At 49.2% G+C, this 22,144-nt stretch overlaps 2 protein-coding genes across 5 annotated transcripts; one reads left to right on the top strand and one right to left on the bottom strand.

Annotated features, from left to right (window-relative positions):
* On the bottom strand, positions 820–12,649 carry PHF7 (PHD finger protein 7). 3 transcript variants are annotated; one of them, XM_001928213.4, is made up of 11 exons: positions 11,997–12,649; positions 10,719–10,830; positions 9,955–10,007; positions 8,997–9,088; positions 4,513–4,614; positions 4,012–4,136; positions 3,391–3,550; positions 2,717–2,823; positions 2,153–2,269; positions 1,596–1,720; positions 820–1,384 (listed from the first exon to the last, which is right to left on the bottom strand). In XM_001928213.4, exons 2-11 carry the CDS (start codon positions 10,760–10,762, stop codon positions 1,155–1,157), a joined length of 1,155 nt encoding a protein of 384 aa, XP_001928248.2. In that variant the 5' UTR covers positions 10,763–10,830; positions 11,997–12,649; the 3' UTR covers positions 820–1,154. The 3 variants fall into 3 exon arrangements, with proteins under 3 accessions (XP_001928248.2, XP_013837223.1, XP_020924547.1); XM_013981769.2 differs by lacking the exon at positions 10,719–10,830 and having other exon boundaries at positions 11,997–12,119; XM_021068888.1 differs by lacking the exons at positions 10,719–10,830; positions 11,997–12,649 and having other exon boundaries at positions 9,955–10,096.
* Positions 12,929–21,897, top strand: BAP1 (BRCA1 associated protein 1). Of its 2 annotated transcripts, XM_001925236.6 has the most exons (17): positions 12,958–13,142; positions 13,241–13,270; positions 13,380–13,434; positions 14,417–14,549; positions 15,221–15,340; positions 15,651–15,712; positions 15,794–15,936; positions 16,199–16,277; positions 16,751–16,874; positions 17,163–17,310; positions 17,816–18,000; positions 18,431–18,564; positions 19,034–19,512; positions 19,627–19,787; positions 20,060–20,152; positions 20,282–20,354; positions 20,571–21,897. In XM_001925236.6, exons 1-17 carry the CDS (start codon positions 13,106–13,108, stop codon positions 20,702–20,704), a joined length of 2,190 nt encoding a protein of 729 aa, XP_001925271.3. In that variant the 5' UTR covers positions 12,958–13,105; the 3' UTR covers positions 20,705–21,897. The 2 variants fall into 2 exon arrangements, with proteins under 2 accessions (XP_005669689.1, XP_001925271.3); XM_005669632.3 differs by lacking the exon at positions 14,417–14,549 and having other exon boundaries at positions 12,929–13,142.

Raw genomic sequence — 22,144 nt, 5'->3', positions numbered from 1 at the left:
GGGGGTAGGAAAAGGTAAGCCAAGAGAATATTTTTCATTATGATTCTTTTAGCACTTCTTGATTTCTTTTTAAAGCATTACTTTGTCCTCCCCCCACCCCCTGTGATTCTAAATTAATCTGGTCAAAACCAAAGGTGATCACACATTCAGATGTAAGTCTTGAGAGGTCAGCAACATTTGAATCAAGAATCCCGTCCTCTGCCATCAGTGACAGTGACTTAGTGAGACCCTGAGAACTCAGTATCTGGCAATAGTTCTGAGTTTCCCCCACTGATCCAAATCCCACAAATCATTAAAAACAAACAAATGTGCAATGGATTCTATTCAGTTTCTCCTGAGACCTTCTGCCAGATTCCTATCCTAGCTGCCTTGCCCTCTTACCTGACCTGGAGATGCTTGAGCCACCAGAAGGGAGGGTTTGAGTGGAGATGTCTTCACTCATACTGGGAGGTATGCTGAAGACCAGGTCACCTGGAGTGAGTGGAGCCCATTCTGCCCCATGCGAGCATGGCAGTCCCTGGCCTGTTTGAGTCCAGGGTCTCAAGCCTTGCAATAGTGGCCTATTTTCAGTCCAGTGTGGACAGCTTTGATGGCTCACCTTCCTGATGAGATCCTGTGTGTTTATTTGTACAACAATGAAATCTGTGTCCCCATAAAGTTGGCTTCCCTCCAGAGCTACATGTCTTAAGTTGAAAGTTCTACTTTTAATTCACTGAATTTTATAGGTGAGAAAGGTAGATTTTCCTTTCCCTCGCTCTACCCTCCAGATTTCTTAGTATGCTAGATAAATTCCAGAGTGAATTTATAAGGAGACACCAATGGAGAGAAAAACCTTTATTTGCATAATAACAAACGTGGGTAAAGAACCAGATTAAGGTGGGAGAACCTCGGTGGAAAAAAAAAGAGAAGAAAGGGCCCTCTGGGAATCGGGCAGAAAGAGCAGAGTTGCTCCCATAGCCACAAACACATCCCACAATTGGCATCACAGTTCTGTTCTGTCCTACGTCCCCTGGGACTTCTCTTTCCTTGGTTCAGAGTCTGACTGCCGGCCCCCTTTCCTTGTCTCACAGTCCCAAAGTGCTCCCTCCCCCAGATCTGATGGAGGAGCATGGCTTCATACCCAAATGTGCTTGTTAGCAACTACTCAGAAACTGTTACTTGGATTTTTTGCAGCACTTAATGATTTTGACGCCCTTGGATTTCCAGGAGTGGCCCCCCCTCCTGTGACCAGAGGACTCTGGCTTTTCTAATAAGGTAGGTCCTGGCCAATCAGTCCAAGAAGGGCCTGGATTCTCTTCCAGGCTGGTGTCTCTGCAGAAATGTTCCCTGGACTGGAAGGTGCTGCTGCAACAGGGCATGTCACCTGAGTTTTCAGGTGTGTAGTCTGTGGTGAAAGAAAGGTGGGAGAGAAAAACTTGCCCCTCTGTCTCTCTCCCAGGCGCAGGTCCTTAAGCCCCTCCCCAGCTGCTTCCCTTCCCAAACTAAAGTACTAACTAAAAGTCCCACCTGGTAATACGCTCTCCTACTTTCCCAGGCACCACAAGTCCTCTGAGCCTGACCCCGGTTCTTAGACCAGACCATCCCTCCAGACCCACCTGTGGCTTCAGCAGAAGGTGCACACTCCTTGCACTCCCATTTCTTACAGTTGGATCTGAGAGAGGAGCAGTCCCTATGGGTTCCATGGGAGCCGCATGTAGTACACAGAATGAGGCGCCACCTCCTAGAGGAAGAGCCACGGGAGGGTCATGGAACAACTACCACTAACTACCACTCTCAGGATGTTCGCTGCAGGCCAGGCCTCTGTTCAGGGCTCCCTAGATAGTTTTCACTGCACATTTTACCAGAGACAGAGGTGTGGCTGAGTGCTGATTCTAGGACCTGTGGTCAGGTACAGCCACTCACAAGGTAGATTTGGGAAGGAACTTGCCCTGAGTGTCTCTCCACTGGGCACAAGGAGAGCAGACCCTGCAGAGAAACCTTTTCACTTATACATGAGTGAGTCCCAAGCTGGTCAAGAGGGACTAGGCAACTGTGTTCACCCTGAGGTCTGTAGGGTGACAAAGGCAATTTCCTTGCACCTAATAATTGTGTCAAGCTCTAACTCTAAATTGGCCCTGATGAGAAATCTTTCAAGGTAGAAGGCTTTCCTTACCCTTCGTCCTCAAAGCTGTCTCTGCCTTGTTCATACAGACAGATGGGGGCATCACAATGCTGATAGCGCTGATACAACTCTGAGAAAGCCCCTGGCTCGAGTTCCCAGGCAGCATCTCTGCAGTGGGAGAAGAAACAGTAAGGGACATATGATCCGTTGGGAAAACCTCTGTCTATCTGGGAGCATCTCGGAAGAACTCAAGCTAGCACAGCAAAAGAGTTCAGTAGGCTGCCTGAATGCTTTCAACGAGGTGTCATGAGTGGCCTGGCAGAGGAAGAGGGTGGAAGCAGATGAGTGGAACGGGGGGTTCCTTAGCTCCACACTGGAATTTAAGAACCCAAGGAACTCTGACTGCCAAAGCACCTTTTTCAGAAACATGCTAACCACCACCCCCACTTCCCATCCTCCTCTTTATAATTGAAAAGCTCTCCCTCTACCCTTCCCTCTTCACTATAAGCCTCTGCTGCTTCTTCATTCTCTGAACTATCCTCACACTCACTTTCTCTCTAGGAATCTAGGCAACCCAATCCCTGGCTCAATTCCTGCTGTAGAGGTTCCCACTACCTGTCTGGAATATGAATTCCCATTCTTAGCATTTCTTGAGGAAACTCATCTCGATTGTTGCACTGTGGACACTTGAAGAAATGCTTTGCTGATGTGTGGGCATATTTCTGAAAGAGAAGCATGGAAGAGTTTTGTATCCATAAAAGCACTACCTATGATCACCTTCTTTCACCCCCACCCTCATCTCACCAAGAGAATGTTGCTAAGAGGGCGTGACTGAGGGTTATGGGCCAAGGAATTTTGATGGGCTAGTGTGAGAGCTGCAAATCCAGGTGTCAGACCAGGGACCAAAAGCTCAAGAGAGCACACAGGAGTGCCTCAGCTGTCATCTCCAGCCATGGGACCTGGTAGTGCTTGACCCAGTGGTGGTCAAGCATCCGGATACATGTTTCCCTTTCCTTCAATTCGAGGTAGCATGGCTGATTTTGAAGCTACTTGACGTGTTCTAGGATGAGCTCATTTGCTCTAGCCATCCTGAAGATTTTGTTTAGTCTAAATCTTATGAATAAGGTCCTACAGGTCAAGGATGACCAGAGACTGGGCTGACTTTCCTCTGGAACCAGCCCTGCATACAGGCCTCCGGCACACACACACACGCTGGGATTGCCTGAGCATTCCCAGGGTGCTCAGAACTGAGCCAATAGGGAAGGCCCCCAGCACAGAGAAAGCCCCACCTGTATGCACTTGCGGTGGTAGATAGTTTGACTACAACACGGGCTCTGGATGTTTTCAACACTTGCTTGGGATAAGTCTTCACAACACAAGACGCAGCTTTCCTCCCCCATGTTTCCCCGTTGGATATTCTGTGTTGGGCGATGTTTCCCACAAAATGATCTGTGGCAGAGTAAATAGATTCAGTTTCTGGTTTGTCATTGATGCAGTTTTCCAGCTGTCCAGCTTAGGAAGGGCAATCAACCACACAGGCTGTGCCCAGTGAACTTCCAGGCTCATGGGGAAGAGGAGGAGCAGAGTGAAGAAGAGCCACATGCCTTCTCCCAGCTGCTTTCCCACTGAGCAAAGCTCTGGGGACTATCTCCACAGCCTCCTGTTCCTGAAAGCCCCACTTAGTTCTGAGCAGCTAAGATCCCCAGCTGTTTGTAATTTAAGGAGGGGATGGGAAGCAAGAATTAATCCCTGTGAAATTGCCAAGTCAAGACACTGTTACTCATTACTGAATGAAGGGACAGAGTCTCTGATGAATCGAAAAAGGCCTGTGAAAACTGGACTCTGATTTCATTAGATGCTAAATAACAAGTTGCAAAAGAGCAGGCTAACTTTCCCCCTTCATTACTCACTTGTACTCTCCAAAAAATTGTGAAAGGCAACCCCTTTCTTGGCCACAAGGAAGATGGAAGTTTCTGACGCAATGATCCTTTTGGCAGTTGATGGCAGCTCCCTTTTTCTTACACACAAAGCAGATCTGCAAATGAGATCCCAGGCAGTGCTCAGGGCCCCAAGACAGACAGACAGATAGAAATTCTGTGGCACATAGTTCCATGGGATGGAAATTCTTTGAAGCAATGCCCATTCCTCTTCCTCATTGGACCTAAAAGCTCTAGGGCATGCTGAAGCTGAGCTACGAGCAGCACTGAATTCTTTTTTGTTTGCTCAGGATGTTGCTCCCTCTCCTTATGTTAAGTACTATACCCTTGAGAAGCATGGAAATTAAGAGAAGGACTAGTTGGGAAATCCAAGAGTCCTTTGATTTTTGAACTAGGAACTAGCGAAAAGAACAGAAACGGGGGTGATGAGAGAAGTGTGAGAAGAGGCCCACCCCAAGGTCTCCCATTTCTAACCTTCCTAGAAGCCCGGGCTGCCTCCTTTTTGATGTCTTCAGGCAGGAATCCATGGAAACCTCTATTGGACTGGCCCCTCTGAGGCAGCTTGCTAGATAGGATCTAGAGGGGCAGCAGAACCAGGCTGTCAACAGTGATGATAACTGAAACAGTGCAGTAAGGTGAGGAGGATGACAGGGTAAGGGAGCTAAGAAATATAACTTGGTGGAGTATACATGCAATTATTGGGTCATTTACTTAACAAAGGCTTTAAGTGCTTTTTAAACATTAACTCATATAATCCTCATAAAAACCTTAAGAGGTAGGTACTATTATCACCTCATTTTATGGGAGAGATTACATGACTGGCTCCAGAACCTCAGAACTCCAGAAGCTGGGCCCCTACCCACCTTTGTGCTACACTGCCTCTCATTTACTGAAAACTACTTTTGTGTGCTGAGCACTTGGAGAAGCATTCCCTGTGTATTGATTCATTTTCTGCTCACCACAACCTTGTGATACAGGTGCCATTGTGATCCTCATCTTAGAGATGCCACTGAGATGTAGTGTGGCTGCAGTCGCACAGCAAGGAAGCGACAGAGCTGCATCCACATCTGGGCCCACATGAACCCACTCTCTCCCCACCCGCTGTACTGCCTGCCCTGCCTCTCCATGCAGAGTAAATACTCTTCTCAGGGTATACTCTCCACAGAAATGGAAATGGGACTTTAAAATCTCCTGACTATAGTCATTCTACCTTATAAAGAAAGGGGAGGAATTGAATTTTTCTTTAAAAACACACTTTAAAGGATTTTTGTTTCAGAAAAGCCTCCAAAGCAGAGTTTAGAATGGGAATTCAAGGGAAAAGAAGCTAACCTGTTATGTACCCATGATAATGAAGGTGTACATACTTTGGAAGAACATCACACTCGAGTCCCATCCCAAGAAGCTTCCAAAAATTTTAAGGAAGCTGCTGGACTTGCTGCAGCAATTATGTGTAATGAGTAACGGGGGCTGAGGTTATTTTCCATTATAGAAAAAATGACTGTACAAGGTTGGATAACTTGAAGATACTTGGTTATAGCCATATACTTCCAATTAGGCTTAAAACATCTATTTTAACACTGTCTCAGAGCTTTAGGACTACATTAATGATTTCTATTTACACCTGTGGGTGTTATTAACGTTTTCTGCAATGAGCATGTATAATTTCTACAAGAAGAAAGATCAGTAGTGAAAGATTAAAAACAATCTACATGTCCTTTAATAGGAAGGTTTTTTTTTCCCTTTTATGGCCACATCTGTGGCATGTGGAAGTTCCCAGGCTAGGGATCAAGTTGGAGCTGCAGCTGAGGCAACACTGGATCCAAGTCGCATCTACGATCTATGCTGCAGCTTGCAGCAATGCTGGATCCTTAATCCACTGAGCAAGGCCAGGGATTGAACTCGCATCCTCACAGAGACTACATTGGGTCTTTAGCCTACTGAACCACAATAGGAACTCCTAATAGGAGTTTAATACTTTTTGGCACACCTATAACATGGAATACTAATTAACCATTTTAAAAAAACTAAGAAAATGGCACAACATTATAAATCTATACGTCAATAAAACTTTAAAAAATGAAAAAAAAAAACAAAAACAAACCAAAAACCCTAGACTGCAGTTTCCTGTGGTTTAGTGGTTAAGGATCCAGCGTTGTCACTGCTGTGGCAAAGGTACAATCCCTGACCCGGGAACATCCATATTCCATGGGTGCAACTAAAACACACACACACACACACACACACACACACACACACACACACACACACACACGAACTAGATCAATATGTTCTATATGGCTGGAGTTCCCTTCATGGCTCAGCGGTTAACAAACCCAACTAGGATCCATGAGGATGTGGGTTCAATCCCTGGCCTCGCTCAGTGGGTTACAGATCCGGTGTGCCGTGAGCTGTGGTGTAGGTCACAGACGTGGCTCGGATCCCACATTGCTGTGGCTGTGGTGTAGGCTGGCAGCTGGAGCTCCAATTCGATCCCTAGCCTGGGAAACCCCCATATGCCGTAGGTGCGGCCCTAAAAGCAAAAAAAAAAAAAAAAAAGTTCTATATGGAAAGATCTCTGTAAGTATATGAAGTTTAAAAAAGTAAAATACAAAACACTGTGTATAGTACATGTTTATTTTTATGTTAAAATGTATATGCTTACATATGCATTGAAATTAAACAAGACCTAACAGCAAAACAAAATAGGACTTAGAAGAGCAGAAAATCACAAACCACTCTTTCTCACGAGCACAGATATAAAAATGAAACAAAATATTGAATCCAGCACCATGTAAAAAGAATAGCACATCATGACCAGAGTTTGTACCAGAAATGCAAGATTAGTTTAACATTATCCAAGTAATGTAAGACACCACATTAACAAAATGAGAAAAATCTCAATCATCTCAACAGGTGCAGAAAAAACATGTGACAAAATTCAGCACACATTCATAATACCCTCAGCAAATTAGAAATGAAAGAGAATTTTCCCAGTCTGATGAAAATCATCTAAGAAAAACCTCCAGCTAATGTACATCATATTTTAACAGTAAAAATTGGAATCTGTCCTCTAATGTTAGGAACAAAACAGGATATCACTCATATAACTTCTATTCAATACTAGACTGAAGGTCTCAGCTATTATAATAAAGCAAGAAGAAGAATTAAAAGACATAAAGATTGGAAAGAAATAAGTAGAACTGCCTTTTACTTACACGTGATTGTGTACACAAGAAATTCTAAAGCATTTACAAAAAAAATTTTAAATAAAAACAACCATTGAACTAGTAAGTGAATTTAACAAGGTTGCAGATACAAAATCAATATACAAAAATAAGCTGCATTTTTATATTCCAGCAACAAACTTGAAAATGAATTTTGAAAATACCACATATAATGGCATAAAAATCAAAATATTTAGGAATACATTTAACAAAATATGTGTAAGACTTCTTCACTAAAAAACTGCTGAGATAAATTTTAAAAGGCCCAAATAAATGGAGAAATATAACATGTCTATGGATTGGAAGATTCAATATTGTGTCAATTCTTCCCAATTGATCTTTAAATTCAATGTAATCCAAATCACTATCCCAACAGATTTTTTTAAAAGAAAAATCGACAAGCTAAATATGAAATTTATATAAAAAAGGAAAGCACCTGATAGCCAAAACAATATTGGAAAAGACTGCAGAACTTACCCTATTTAATTTCAAGACACTGTAAAGCCACAACCATCAAAATAGTGTGGTACTAGTATAAGGATCAACACACAGATCAATAACGTAAAATAGATCAACCACATCCATAGGTGGTCAATTAATTTTGACAAAGGCACAGAGGTAATTCAAGGCACAGACAAAAAAGATTTATTGAGAAACACAAACAAGCACTAACCATAAGAGGAAAAATTGATAAACTGGACTTCCATCAAAATTAAAAACTTCTGTTCTTCGAAGACATCATTAAGAAAACAAAAAGACAAATCACAGACTGGGAGAAAATAGTCACAGCCACAATACACATAACTGAAAAAGGATTTGTAGCCTTGAAAATATAAAGAGCGCTTATAACTCAGTAAGACATAACAACCCAACTTTTAAAATGGGCAAAATATTTGTATAGACACTTCATGAATGAAAATATATGTGGGGCTAGTAGATGCAAACTATTGCTTTTGGATTGGATAAGCAATGAGATCCTGCTGTACAGTGCAGGGAAATATATCTAATCACTTGCGATGGAGGATAATGTGAAAAAAAGAATGTATATAAATGTATAACTGGGTCACTTTGCTGTACAGCAGAAATTGACATTGTAAATCAACTATAAAAATTTTAAAAAAGAAAATATCTGACTGGCCAATAAGCACACAAAAAGAAGCTCAACATTTTAGGTCATCAGAAAAATGCAAATTAAAACCACAATGAGATACAAATATACAACTAGTAGAATGGCTAAAATTAGGAAAACTAAACATATCAAGTTTGGACAAGAACATTGTGCAAATAGAAATCTCATAAATTGCTAGCGGGAGTATAAACTGGTACAACCACTCGTGGAAAATGATTTTGCAGCTTCACATAAATTTAAACATAAAGTTAGTAATTCCACTTTTGTTTTTTTGTCTTTTTGCCATTTCTTGGGCCGCTCCCGCGGCATATGGAGGTTCCCAGGCTAGGGGTCGAATCAGAGCTGTAGCCACTGGCCTACACCAGAGCCACAGCAACGCAGGATCCGAGCAGCATCTGCGACCTACACCACAGCTCACGGCAACGCTGGATCCTTAAGCCACTGTGCCACCAAGGGAACTCCAACAGTTAGATTTTTAATGAAAAAAGCTATTAAGAAAAACAAGCAAATGGGGCAATGGATCTGAGGCTGAATGCAAAAACAGAGTATACAGACTGTACAGCAAAGCTATAGGACATTCAAAGCAAAGGGGACCATATACTCACAAGACAGAAATAATGCACACTGAGATTGTCTTTCTGAAGAAATTCCCCTAATTTTTCAGGATCCCCAGGTTCTCGAAGGCATAGCCGGCAAACTGGAAGAGAGAATGTTAATTATTCATTTGTGGGGAGTTCCTGTCCTGGCTTAGTGATAAATGAACCCAACTTGTATCCATGAGGATGTGGGTTAGATCCCTGGCCTCATTCAGTGGGTTAAGGATCCGGCATTGCGGTGAGCTGCAGTGTAGGTGACAGATGTGGCTCGGTTCTTGTGGTGTTGTGCTGTGGCACAGGGTGGCACAGCTGCAGCTCCGATTTGATCCCTAGCCTGGGAACCTCCATATGCCTCGGGTGCAGCCCTAAAAAGACTTTTAAAAAATGCATTTGGGATTGTAACTATTACTCTACTTACAAGGAGGAGTAGAGTACTGAGAAAAGTCATTATGACAAGGAGGAGGTTGGGATGAAGTGTTATTTGACATCAGTTAGGCTTTTATATAATTTTAGCCATATCTAAAGGAGTTAGCTGCACCTGTTCACTTCATATACTTCTATCTCAGGTGGCTTTCATTAACTTGTTTCTTGAACTTTGGACATGACATTTAAAAATTACAGGAGATCCCACTGTGGCAGTGGGTTAAGGATCCAGCATTGTCTCCATTGCAGTGCAGGTCACTACTGAGGTGCAGGTTTGATCCCTGGCCCAGTGCAGCGGATTAAGGATCCGGCATTGCCAAGCAGGGGCATAGGTCAAAGCTGTAGCTCAGATTCAGTCCCTGGCCCAGGAACTTCCATATGCCGTGGGTGTGGCCAAAAAAAGAAATTACAGACCTTGAGTTTTCCAGGATCCTAGATTCTGGGAAGGAACTGACAGTGAGAGGATCAAGTTTACTGCCCTACAGAGGTGGCCTTTGCTAAGGTCAGGAAGCAGCAGTTGAACAGAATATCCAGTCTTTCTTACCAGGCCCTGAAGAAGGCTTCCTCTGGGTTACCCTCCTTGTCTTGGCAGATTTTCTATACAAGAGATGGAATAAGTACAAGGTAGTCTTTAAGGATTCTGTTGACACTTCTTGTAACATTTCCCTCAAAATGCCACTGATGGGTCTGATGAAGGACCAAAATAGCTAAAGGCTAAGGCATCAGTTTTCTTTTTCTCTTTCATATTTTTTAAAAGCACAAAACATATCCTTCAACTTACACTGAATTATGTGAGATTATAGCCATCTTTCTCTTCAAGTACTTGTGCTGCCTATGTTGAATGAATGCACGAGCAAACCCCCTTTTATCCTCTTACTATTAATACTTTTAGTTACCTTGAATCCCAGGTGGTACCAAGTTCACAAAACATTATAAAATGATACTAAAATCTACTAAGAGTCTCCTCTTTCTAAGCAATATTCTTCGTTCTTTATAAGCGTTAATCCAATGGATCTACAGAATGCTCTAAAAAGTAGGTGCTATTATTGCATATTTTCCAGATGAGGCCTAAAGAAATGAAGTGACCTGTCCCCTAGTTAGCAAGTGCTAGAGCCAGGATATGAATCTAGGCAGTAGGGACAGCCCTGGGAGGAGAGGTTATTGGATAGCGTATAGGAGACGACTGGTGTGTGCTTCTGCACTAACCAACCCTAGCCTCCATGACCATGCAAAGTGGACAGAAAGGGAAGCATATACTACAGGCCACTGGACAATTGTTCCCAAACTCCCTTATGGTGCCTACTCTACCTCAATCTTTGACGTTTCTTCTTCTTTTCTTTTATAGTCTTCATTCGCTACTGCCTCTCTCTCCTATCTTGAATCTTCTACACTATAATGAGGACAATACAGGATCTTCCAGCTATAAATATAAACAAGTCAGCAATTAAACCTATATTTGGTTATCAAGTTCCACAGGGTCAAAGCAACAGTGCACTTCACCTTCCCATCCATGTGATGGAATAAAAGGGACCCATCCAGTATCAATGCTATAAAGAGCCGGTAATTATTAAATCTTGCCAAGAACTGTTCTGGGCATTTTACATTTAACTCACAAAAATCCCTTGCAATAGGTACCATTTTATCCCCATTTTCCTGATGAGGAGACTGAGGCACAGAGAGGTCACAGAGAGGCACTTGCTCAAGATCAGTTACTGCTATCGCAGAGCCAAATGAGAACTTGGAATTATTGCTTGAACTGGCTAAATGGCTGTGTGTGCCTAGTAAATGCCTGAGGTAGCACTCAGGAAAAACAGCTCCTTTTTCCCCCAGGTATGGGTGCCTTAATTCTGCCCAGAAAAAGTTAGATTAGATAGCACTTTCCTAGGAAAAGGAGCCTCTGGGATTTTGGTTACCCAATGCAAGAACTCCCTCTAGTGAGAGACAACAATGACAAGTTATCCCTTGGCTCCTACCACTTTTCACCAGGCTTAAATGGTCACTGAGGTTTGGCCTGTTTTCAACCTTCCTCTAGATCTGAGCCAAGGGTAAAAGGCCCCATAGTGGAGAAGACACCCTGCCACTCCTCCTCCCACCAATGTCAGCTGATTACAAATTCACTTCAAATTCACAGTTTGTATTGGTTAAGGTGGAAATCCCTGAATGGCAAGCGGGATAAAAGAAATAAAATCCACTCCTACGAAGGAAGGACTGTGTCTACTCAAAGGAGAGAAGGACAGCATTTCTTAAGAGAGCTGAGTGAATCAGGTCACTCCAGGAACACACACTCCGCATCCATGTCCTCAGAGCACAGCTGGAGAACATGAACATCTTTAGGGACCACTATTCTGCACAAACTAGTTACTCCTCAGGCAACTAGCTGTTCAGAAAACTAAGGCTCCATCTCCTCTTCTAATCCACGAGTGCCACTTGCATTGGTAAATGATATTTGATGGCTTCTTACTCAACAAAAGCCCTTAGACAGACTGGAAGAGGAGAAAGAAGGGTGTGCACTAGGGGATCCACTTGGCTATTGTGCAAGTCCCAGTAAGTGGGGGAGTCCCGCACATCTAGCAATAGAAATAAAACCTTGAAACTTCAGTTCTTTGCATCGCTGGACAAGACGTTCCTTGAATGGGATTCTGAGCACACTGGTAGTTACAGGAAGACGCAACAATCTTCAAAGCGTGTGATGAGAGACGTTGCAGATGCTGGCTTCCACAAGCTGCTCAGTCCGAGGTTTGCTACCGAGCGGATGCTCCCTTGAAACGGTGACCAAATTGTTTCACTGGCTAAGTGCTGGGTAAAAGCTTGTTGAAAAAATTAAAAATAAATAAGCGTGTTCGGCCCCGCCGCCGCAAGAATAAACAATGGTTTATTTGGAAAATACGTATCGGTGTGGCCACAAGCGGCCCCCGGAGGTAACAGCCGGAGAAGGGGCTCAAGGAGCATCCCATAGATGCCGGACCAGGCTCATGTCGCGCCTGCCGGGCGGCTGGTACGGGGCCGGGCCGGAGGTCGCCTCCGCCGCTTGCTCCTCACGGTAGCACACCGCCTGCAGCTACCGGCCGGGGCCGCTCGCCCAGCTGTCGCCGAGGGAGCCGCTGTCCTGGAGCTTTATTCGTTGTCACAAGCCGTGGTTGCTACCTCACGGGCGGCCGCCCCGCGCGGTGACTGCGCCGGCGAAGGGGGCGAGCGCGCAAACGAGAGCCGGGTCACGCGGACTGTAACCCAGGGAAACTGCGTTCACGGGGACCACCGCTGCACTGACCGTTGGCAAGGAAGGATCGCTAACGGCCGCGAGCTAACGGCCGCGCGCCCGCCCCTCCCCGCCCCTGCTTCTCGCGCCACCGGCGTACCCACTCCGCCCCCTCCGCTCGGCCCCGCCCCATCTCGCCCCGCCTTTTCCTCGCGCGCCTCTGGTACTCAACACCGCCCTCGCTCCTCCCCTTCCTCTTGCCCCACCCTCCCGCGCAAGCGCCGGCGTCTGGAGTCGAAATCGCGGAAGACGAGCTCAGAAGCGGGGTGGAGACCGTCGCGCCGTGGTGACGTATGCCGCCGGCGCGGGCGGGTGACGCGGCAGGGCCCGTTGTCTGTGTGGGGGGCTAGGAGCCCCGGGGGCGGCGGGGGGCTCCCGGCGGGGGCGGCAGTGGGTCGGGGGGCCTGGACATGGCGCTGAGGGGCCGCCCCGCGGGAAGATGAATAAGGGCTGGCTGGAGCTGGAGAGCGACCCTGGTGAGGAGGGGACTGGGCAGGCCGGGAGCTGGGGAGGCCGGGTGGGTCCGGGATGCGCCTTTCTGACTACCACCCGCTCTTCTTGTCGCTCCACCCAGGCCTCTTCACCCTCCTGGTGGAAGATTTTGGTAAGAGCCTCTCCTACCCGCCAGTTCTGGGCTGTGGGGGCCCACTCCTGCGCCCTTGCTCCATAGCCAGGGGCTGCCCTTCCCCACTTATTTTCTTCCCTGATCGCAGGTGTCAAAGGGGTGCAGGTGGAGGAGATCTATGACCTTCAGAGCAAATGCCAGGGGTGAGTGGCTTGGCGCCAGGGCCGCCCCTTACACCCCAAGGGCTAGGGAGGGGCCCGGGAGAGAGTGCGCCTCAAGGAAGGGAGTACCAGTAGCCCCAGTTTGTAAAATCTCATATAAGGAAGCATCCCTCCTCTTTGGGTGTCCTCCTGATGAAGCCAGTACTGTATTTTTGTTTCCCCCAGTTTTCCCTCAGTACTTCCCTTTGGATGGTAGCCTCTTTCCCCCAGTTCAATTCCTAACGTCTTTTGGAATAAATTTAGTTGCTCTTTTGACTTTCCTGCCAGAAACCCCACTCACTTGACCTAGGTCATATGTTGCCTTTTTGTGCAGCTGTAATTTATTACTGCTTTAATGTGCTCGTGTGCCAGTGGTTTTAATCTCCACATAGGGGTCTCGTCTAGATTGGCTGGTGTGTGACATCTGACAAGGCATCTTTCTGGGTGACCATCTTCAGGGTCTTGTCTTGGTGGTCCTGTAGAATAGAGGTGTGGAGGAACAGCTACAGTGACTAAACGGAGAAGTCTGCTTTTATTTCGCAGGAAAGAAGGGACTGATACGGGTTTTCATTTACTTCCCTGACAGCACTGGGACTTGGGCCCTGGGCTTCACAAGTGTGAATCAGTGTTTAAATTCCTCATCACATTTTTTTGTTCTAGCCTTACCATCTGTTGCCACCTGGTCCTGGGCCATTGGTTCCAGTTTTTCTTTTCTTATCCCAGAACTGTATACTTTATAAGGATACTGGATGGACTCCTGGAGCACCACAGCCAGAAGCTGATACTTGACTGCCTCCAGTGGGCTTCTGGGGAGTGAGGGCTCAGGGCCACTTTGGGCATTGCTGGGAAGAAGCCAAGGGAGAGATGGGATCACAAGACAGGCACCTGAGTAGTAATGTGGTGCAGAGGAATAGGGAAGAGGAAAGGGGGTACAGATTGCCTTCCACCATTTGACTGGTCTAGCTCTATGCCTTACTTTCCCCAGCCCTGTGTATGGATTCATCTTCCTGTTCAAATGGATCGAAGAACGCCGATCCCGTCGCAAGGTCTCTACCTTGGTGGATGATACATCTGTGATTGATGATGATATTGTGAATAACATGTTCTTTGCCCACCAGGTCTGCTGGGCTCTGTGTTCTTTCTGGAGGGTGGGGTGCTATCATTTTCTTCACTTGGAAGGTGGGGGAAGGCAGAAGGAGGAGATAGGCAGACACCATAGGTGGTGGTTACAGAAGTCCCTTGGTAGAAGGAACTGAGCTCTTATTCATAAAAAAAGGGGGGCCTCGGGAGTTCCCTTTGTGGAACATTGGAAATGAATCTGACTGGTATCCGTGAGGATGAGGGTTCGATTCCTGGCCTCGCTCAGTGGGTTGGGGGTCCAGTGTTTCTATGAGCTGTGACGTAGGTTGCAGATGTGGCTCAGATCCCACGTTGCTGTGGCTGTGGTGTAGGCCAGAAGCTGTAGCTTCAATTCGACCCCTAGCCTGGGAACTTGTATATGCTGTGGGTATGGCCCAAAAAAGCAAAAAACCAAAACAACAACAACAACAAAAAAAACGGGGGTGGGGGTCGGGGGAACCTTTTTAGGACAGGGTGGTATCTGAGTCCATTCTCCATGTCCCCTGACAACTGATGGGTAATTAGGTGAATGAACAAATACTGGGTAAAGATGAGGGGAGTTGGTGAGGATTGTCCAGATATGGCTGTCCCTCTCTGGGTCCCCATTTCTGATGAGTATGGGTTTGGGATGAGGGATGCTGTGTATGGGTGACTGTTCCTTGTTTCACAGCTGATCCCCAACTCTTGCGCCACTCATGCCCTGCTGAGTGTGCTCCTGAACTGCAGCAGTGTGGACCTGGGGCCTACCCTGAGTCGCATGAAGGACTTCACCAAAGGCTTCAGCCCTGAGGTAGGCTGCAGTGCCTTAATCCTCCTTCATAGCTGGCTAGGTAGAGCCACTGGTAATGTTACTACATAGCGCTTCTCACTGTGAGGCTTTTCCCTTTTCAGACCATATTTATGTTACATTTGACTGGTGAATTAGTCATGTAAAGCAGTTTTTTTTAAGGCCCATCTTTTGGGGGCTCCAGAGTCAGGAGAGTCCACCTGTGTTTCTTCAAGTTCTTGGAATGCCTCTAGGCCTGCTCTCCTGAGCTCTGTTTCCCACCCAAGACCTACCTAGAAGTTGCTCTGATGTGATCTTATTTTCTTCCTTCTAGAGCAAAGGATATGCGATTGGCAATGCTCCGGAGCTGGCCAAGGCACATAATAGCCATGCCAGGTGTGTGGGAACTTGGGAGCTGATGGGGTGGAGGCGAGGAAGAGTTGTCCCATTCTGGGCACTGACTGTGTCCTTTCCCAGGCCCGAGCCACGCCACCTCCCTGAGAAGCAGAATGGCCTTAGTGCAGTGCGGACCATGGAGGCATTCCACTTTGTCAGCTATGTGCCTATCACAGGCCGGCTTTTTGAGCTCGATGGGCTGAAGGTCTACCCCATTGACCATGGTAGGCAGCCTGAGTTGGGGGCCTATTGGGTTTTTCTGCTCACCACCTAAGGAGTTGGGGTTCAGGGTCCTCAGGTACTTGGGACCCAGTGGCAGGGGGTGGGTCTTGAGAACATCTGGTTTTGGCTGGATGGCACCGTGCGCTGCATTGTCTGATCAGCCCCTGATTCTCTGGCTCAACTGCTCTCCATCCTCTTTCCCTCTCCTGGCCTGCCCAAACTCAGGGCTTCCCACCTTCTGACTCCACATCTTGGTTTCCCCAGGGCCCTGGGGGGAGGATGAGGAATGGACAGACAAGGCCCGGCGGGTCATCATGGAGCGTATCGGCCTTGCCACTGCAGGGTAAGAGTCCTGTTCCCCTGCTACCTTTGGAGCTGTGCCCCTGTTGGGAGGCATACAGAAGAGGGAACCAAGGCACAGAAAGGCCAGATAGCTTGTGCACGGCCACATGATGAATCTGACAAGATCAGGATTGGATTTTGGGCTCCCAGCTTCTTTCCCTGTTTCTCCCTGGGCTGCATGTGTCCTGTTTCAGGATTGGCTGGGAAGGGATGGCCTTGCTGGAACCTCAAGTGGCCCCGGTTTGCTGGCTCACTTCCTGACAGGCCCCTCACATAGCTTTTTGGAGGGCACCAGCACAGGTGCCTAGTGCACATGGCCAGCTGCTTTCTGTCTGTTGCAGGGGGTGGGGGTGGGGGGATGGCTCTACCTGTGGCTGCAGGTATGACTTCAGGGAGCCCTGCCAGGATCTCTGCCTTAACCTAATGGTGGGGCCAGGGCAAGAGCTGCTCTCATGGCCATGACTGTGACTGCAGGGAGCCCTACCATGACATCCGCTTCAACCTGATGGCGGTGGTGCCTGACCGCAGGATCAAGTACGAGGCCAGGCTGCATGTGCTGAAGGTGAACCGTCAGACAATACTGGAGTCGCTGCAGCAGGTGGATACCCCTTCTGGTCCCTGTCCAGCCCAGCCACCCTCCCCTTCCCTCCACTGGAGCATCTGTCTCTTATTCTTGTGGATCTGGGCTTCAATTACCCACTCCTATCCTTTGTTCCCTTTGTGGTAAAGGTGGGACTTGGCATGAGGAAGGGGAGAATAGCTTCTTAAACGAGGTTTGACTGTTTTGTTTCCCTTTGGGTGAATGGGTAGAGCCAAGGCTCTCAGCTGTCCAAGGTAGAAGCTAGGGTCTGCCTTCACGCCTCTGTGCCTTGGATTTTGTCTTCAGCTGATTAGGGTAACCCAGCCAGAGCTGATTCAAACCCACAAGTCTCAAGAGTCACAGTTGCCTGAAGAGTCCAAACCAGTCAGCAGCAAGTCCCCGCTTTCGGTGGAAGCAAACAGGGCCTCAGTGGCCTCTGAGGGCACTCACACAGGTACTGGTGGGGGGTTTGGAGCCGCTCGCAGGCCTAAGAGTCATCCCCTCATAGCTCGACATGGGAGACCCAAGCAGAGCAAGTCTTTTTCTGTAGAGGCACCTGGGCAGTGACTCAGAGGCTTCTACAGGAGGCATGAAGCCTACTGCTTGCAGCTCTCTCCCTATGGAACATGGAGGAAGAGCAGTCCTTCCCTAAAGAAAGGCACCTGTAAAGGGCTGCCATTACTACCGGCCCCCAAGCCTTCTCTCCAATGTATATTCCCTTTCTACTTTTCTCTAGAGGATTTTTTCTTTTTACTCCTTTTTTTCATCTCTCCTTCTGTCTCACCATGGGCCCATGACTTAGAGCTTTTGCTGACTCCCAGCGTATCAGCTGTCTCAGCTGTTCTCTGGAAAGGGAACGGGAGCAGTGCTGTGTCCCAGGACTGGGGAGACCATCGACTGAGGACAGCTTTGCTTGAGGGTCAGGCTGAAAGGCCTGCCTGTGCTCCCCGCCTTCTCAGATGGTGTGGAGGAAGTGGCTGGTTCGTGCCCACAAGCCCTGACCCACAGCCCTCCCAGCAAACCCAAGCTGATGGTGAAGCCTCCAGGGAGCAGCCTCAATGGGGTTCCCCCCAACCCCACTCCGATTGTCCAGCGGCTGCCAGCCTTTCTGGACAATCACAACTATGCCAAGTCCCCCATGCAGGTAAGCTAGGAGGGTTTCCTCCAGGACTCTTGAGAGGTTGGCAACAGGCAGTTTCCTCAGGGGATTCATTGGGGATTACCCTCTATCCAGGCCTAGGTAACCAGGTTCCTTTGTCTGAAATTCAGAAGGTTAGGGGCTTGGGGAGGCAGAGAGAGCTCCTGACTTTAAATTCACGTACACAATTCTGGAGCCAGATGTTTAGGGTGTGGCATTAGGATCATCTCCATGGGTTGGGCTCTACTGGCAAAATAAATGCAGGTGTCTCAGGCACTCTGTGTCATTTCAAAGCGTCACATAGGCAGTAGTATGGATGGGCTCTGGAGCACCTGGACTCAACCTGGGGAGCCATGTTGGCTCTCTGGCTGTGGGTCCCGTGCCCAGCTTGGGCTGACTGGCCGCTGCTCATGGCTGCCCTGGGTCTCTGCTCCAGGAGGAGGAAGACCTGGCAGCAGGCGTGGGCCGCAGCCGAGTTCCAATCCGCCCACCCCAGCAGTATTCAGACGATGAGGATGACTATGAGGATGACGAGGAGGATGACATGCAGAATACCAACTCCGCCATCAGGTCAGCCCTGGCTCTGTAAGGCTGGAGGCTGAGTGCTGCCGATCCTATCTTGAATCTTTCAGCGCTGTGAATACCCTTCAGCAAATAACGCTGAACTCCTACTGAGTGTGGGGCCTGGGGGAGGCTGACATGAAGGGGCTGACTCTGGGTCCCACGAAGATTTTGGAGGGCTTGGGGGAAGGCTGTGTATGCACAGCCAGACATCAAAGCATGTCCTGTTGGGAAATGGCCTTGAAAGATGAAGCAGGGATGGAGGAGATGGGGTAGGGGTATCTTTTAGAAGGCCAGAGGGAGGCAGCTGGAGTAGAGGAGCTGACCTTTGAGGATCCCTGGCTGCAGCTATCTGAGCTCAGGGTGCGGGAACTGCAAGGTCAGTCCCTGGAGGCCAGGATGTGTTAGGTCATTCTGGACACGGCTCGGTGTGGTCACCTGGACCATTCCCTGGCTCACCTCTCCTTGGGCCCCACAGGTATAAGCGAAAGGGTCCAGGGAAGCCAGGGCCATTGAGTGGCTCTGGAGATGGGCAGCTCTCCGTGCTGCAGCCCAACACCATCAACGTCTTAGCTGAGAAGCTCAAAGAATCTCAGAAAGACCTCTCCATTCCTCTGTCCATCAAGACAAGCAGCGGGGCTGGGAGTCCGGCTGTGGCAGTGCCCACACACTCGCAGCCCTCACCCACCCCCAGCAATGAGAGCACGGACACAGCCTCTGAGATTGGCAGTGCTTTCAATTCACCACTGCGCTCGCCCATCCGCTCGGCCAACCCCACGCGGCCCTCTAGCCCCGTCACCTCCCACATCTCCAAGGTGCTGTTTGGAGAGGACGACAGCTTGCTGCGTGTTGACTGCATACGCTACAATCGCGCTGTACGTGACCTGGGTCCTGTTATAAGCACAGGCCTGCTGCACCTGGCTGAGGATGGCGTGCTGAGTCCCCTAGCACTGACAGGTGGGCCTTGGGCCAGCTCACTGGCCTCTTGGTGGCATGCTAAGGAGGGTGGTGGCCAAGTGACCACCAAGTGTCCTGCGCTCTGATGGGTCTTCTCATGACTTCTCTTCCCAGAGAGTGGGAAGGGTTCCTCCCCTTCTGTCAGACTGAGCCAAAGCAGCCATGGGTCTGGCAGCCCGGAGGAGAAGGACATGGTAGAAGCTATGGATGGCAGAGAGAAGCCTGGGTTGGTCAGGCCTGGCGAGCCTTTGAGTGGGGAGAAGTATTCACCCAAGGTAAGACCCTCTGTGACCTTCTCTTCTAATCCTGACCAGGGAAGGGCCTAGGACAGTGCTGCCCAGGTGCTGGGTTCCTAGTTGGAATTTTGATGTAAAGGGTAGTGGCTGAATCCAAGTGCCAGTTAGCCTGTCTGGACTGTGTAGTGGCAGGAGGCCTCAGTGGGCTCCAGGGCCTCTGCCTGCTTGTCCTTGTCCCTAGCTGCCTCCTGGTAGGGGGGCTTTGGCGCTGGCCATTCCCCTTCATGGGTGCAACTGCTGGGTCTTGGCAGGAGCTGCTGGCATTGCTGAAGTGTGTGGAAGCTGAGATCGCAAACTATGAGGCCTGCCTCAAGGAAGAAGTGGAGAAGAGGAAGAAGTTCAAGGTGGGCCCTCTCTCCAGGTGCTGGTCCTCCGCCTGCCTGTCTTCCCAGAGGTGCAACCTGCTGGGGTCAGCTGGTGGCTGCTCTAGGTAGATGGCTGCAATGTCCTCATGTCCTCCTTCTTTCTCACAGATTGACGACCAGAGAAGGACTCACAACTACGATGAGTTCATCTGCACCTTCATCTCCATGCTGGCTCAGGAAGGTGAGGGGTCTCCCTTCTGCACTTTACCTGGCATGCCTTGCTCAGAGCTATGGCCCTCAGGCCTCTTCTTTCAGGCTTCTCTCAGGGCCTGAGGAGACTGTGGTCTCAGGGAGGGCAGAAGGAGCCTCAGCTCCTGGCCTAAGGCTGTGGCCAATGGAGGGAGTAGCTGTTGGGCATCCACCACCCACCTGCTCAAAGGCCTGTGCCTCTCCACAGGCATGCTGGCCAACCTAGTGGAGCAGAACATCTCAGTGCGGCGGCGCCAGGGTGTCAGCATTGGTCGGCTCCACAAGCAGCGGAAGCCCGACCGGCGGAAACGGTCACGCCCCTACAAAGCCAAGCGCCAGTGAGGACTGCTGGCCCTGACCCTGCCACCTGCTCTTGCCGTGTGGCCCTCACCAGGGCTCCTTCCCTGCCCCAGTCCCCCTCTTCCCAGTATTACCGAATAGTTCCGGTCACAGAGCCCAGACTCTGGGAATGGGAGCCAGGCTGGGATTCTCTGCGTTCAGTGCTCTGGAAGCAGCAGCTGGAGCTGGGGCACAGTGAGGTGCTGCAGCCTCCTCCACAGCTGGCTGTGGAGCGGTAGGTCCTGGCCTTTCTGCCTGGGCAGCAGAATACATATATTTTACCTACAGAGACATCTATTTTTCTGGGCTCTAACCCATCTTGCCACCACTGTGTTGCATAGTCAGCTTCATGACTCTGCATTCTCACCTAACAGGTGTCATCCTGGAGAGCTGGGGCCACTCCTACAGGGTCAAAGCTGGGGGCCTGGTTGGGCAGTGGGCCCTCTGCTCTCGCCCCTGTTGTGATGAGGTCAGGTCTGCTCTTCACTCCTGGAAGAGCTCCAAACTCAGGGACCCGGCTGCTGGGCTAGACTGGGAGTGCGGTGTCCCAGCACGGGATGAGCAGCCTGTTGTGGGCCCGTGACCTGAGCAGAGAGAAGTGTTTGAGCTGTGTGGTGGCCTGTAAACTTCCTGGTTCCAGCCAGGCTTGTCCAGACTGCTCTCTGTGGCAGGCCCTGGGCTCTTTTGTCTTCAGTGTTGTGGCCCTGGCAAGTGGCCTGCCTTGGGCTCCTGGGGTCTATCCCTGGGGCTCAGAGGAGCCCCTTGCCCAGCCCCTCAGTATTACCGTGTCTCCCTCCTCTTTGGGGCAGTAGAGACAGGGGTGCTGGCGGGAAGCTGGCACCACTCAGCTCTCCTTGCTGTGCCAGCTTTCTCAGTCTCTGCAAGGCACTCAGGGTGGGGGACAGCAGGACCAGGACAACCAGTTGGAGCCCCCCGTGTTCCCAGGGGGCATGATGCCAAGGGCTAATGGGCCCAGCACTGCCTCTAGAACTTGGGCCCCAAATGTGGCCTCGTGGCTTCTGTCATGTGGCTTTGAAGGTGATCCAAGCAGGCCCCTTATCTGTACATAGTGACCTGGGGTAGTTGGTGGCTGACAGGCATGGCAGCTGCCTCTCTACGCTAAACGTAACCCAACCCTTCTGGCCCCTGTAAATATTGGATCAATGAATGAATAAAACTCCTAAGAAATGAGCCCACCTGTGCTTGCTGGCCTGTGGTTTATAGGTTAGGCTGTGTCAGGAGCAAGGACCTAATCAGACCTCCTGGGTCCAAGGCCCTGCGTGTGACCAAAAGGCTATGGAATCTCAAGAGTTGTGTGCAAGGTGCACTTTGGGAGGCGAGGGCCATGGGTTTCACCAGAGCTGATGGCTTTGCAACCTGGTGGAGGAGGCAGGGCTGCCTCTAGTCCTGCCTGGTGTGCTGACCCTGGAGAGGCCCTGGGAC

This window comes from Sus scrofa, chromosome 13 (genome assembly GCF_000003025.6).
Source record: "Sus scrofa isolate TJ Tabasco breed Duroc chromosome 13, Sscrofa11.1, whole genome shotgun sequence".
Lineage (NCBI taxonomy): Eukaryota > Metazoa > Chordata > Mammalia > Artiodactyla > Suidae > Sus > Sus scrofa.
This window is presented reverse-complemented; position numbering and strand designations above follow the sequence as displayed.